This window comes from Bison bison, unplaced genomic scaffold, assembly GCF_000754665.1.
Source record: "Bison bison bison isolate TAMUID 2011002044 unplaced genomic scaffold, Bison_UMD1.0 scf7180017848210, whole genome shotgun sequence".
Classification (NCBI taxonomy): Eukaryota; Metazoa; Chordata; class Mammalia; order Artiodactyla; family Bovidae; genus Bison; species Bison bison.
Genome location: NW_011478783.1, coordinates 34,834 through 36,170, shown reverse-complemented (window position 1 = coordinate 36,170; position 1,337 = coordinate 34,834). Strand labels below are relative to the sequence as shown.

Below are 1,337 nucleotides of genomic sequence, written 5' to 3'. Positions count from 1 at the left end.
TACAAGCGTCAGACTTTTTTCCCTTCTCTGTACAAATTTAAAAGCTTCTTTTAAAATTCTGTGTCGCCATGACGACACCTGGTTCCACCTGAACTTTTCTCATGCCTTGAGCTAACCAATGCGTTTTTCTTATGGAAACGTTTTTCTTAAGCTGTGTTAATGAACGATGTATTTACTCTAGGTTCTGTCTTCAAGTCGGTTCCACCAAAGATTCAGAACAGACTTGACGAACCAGTATGTTTTACCCATGCAGGCGTTCTCTTAAGCTGTGTTATCCAGACCATGTATCTGCTTGGAAACCTGCCTTTCTTCAAGATTCACGTCAATCATTTTATGGCCCGGGATAACTCACTTTGTGTCAATGTTATCTCAAAATGCATGTTGTGGGTGAGAGACCTGGTGCCAGTCTCTGAGTATTGAGACACTTCCTTTCTCTAATTAACAGCCTCCTGATTGGCATGTAACTTATTCCTAAAGATTAGCAGGGGGGCCCTCTTTCTACCCTCTTCTGATGTCTATGTCAGAAGCTGTCTCTCTCTCTTTTATACTTTAATAAATCTTTATCACACAAAAGCTGTGAACGATCAAGCCTCGTCACTGGCCCCGCATTGAATTCCTGTCCTCAGGAGGCCAAGAATCCCAGCATCGTTCACAGCTCAGCAGCAACCTCTCACTGCTGGGACCCACGTGGTGACAAGGCCTTGGGGCTCAGACACTTACATGCCACATGCCCTGGGTGGGTCCAGAGCCTGGGGACGAACTGTCCTCTGATCACATTTAAAGAAAAACCAGGCATTTTTCTTCTGGTTATCAAAGTTCTACAAACTCATCATTTGGAGATTAGAAAAAAGCGAAAAGAAGAAATTTTAAAGCACACGGTTGATAGCCAGGGAGGCCGTGTGGGGTGACGGGGCACATGGAAACTGTACTGTTTTTCTGTGAACCTAAAACTACCCTAAAAAATAAAGCCCGTGGTCATCCCCCCCAAATACAACACCCCGCTTTCCTCCAGGTCTGTCCAGCGATCGTTCAGGAAGCACCATGGGCACTGCCCGGGCCTCTGCCCACCCCCGAGCGGCCCTGGGGGTGGCCCCACCGTCCACACTCCCGGATGAAGACATCACCGTCTGGAGACCCGCCCAGAGCTGGCCTCTGGGCCCTCTTCCCACCAGGGCCCCGGCTGCCAGGGGCCGCCCCCTCACCTCGTCGGAGACTTTAAACCTCCGCAGCAGGGCCACCACTTTCTGCTTGAAGTTTTGCTGCTGCAAGAGAAGCGGGGCGCGGTCAGAGCACGCGGGGCTGCTCCCCAGCGACGGCGGGCAGGGGCGGGCCAGAAA

The 1,337-nt window shown here is 50.6% G+C and overlaps 1 protein-coding gene across 1 annotated transcript in view; it reads right to left on the bottom strand.

Moving 5' to 3' along the window:
• Nucleotides 1-1,337, bottom strand: part of LOC104991993 (phosphofurin acidic cluster sorting protein 2-like) — a gene marked incomplete at its 3' end in the record, with an annotated part of 16,228 nt that overhangs the window by 7,026 nt on the left and 7,865 nt on the right. The window contains exon 7 of the mRNA XM_010844700.1: nucleotides 955-1,262. Coding sequence (XP_010843002.1) covers nucleotides 955-1,262 — 308 coding nt within the window. The remainder of the gene's footprint in view (nucleotides 1-954; nucleotides 1,263-1,337) is intronic.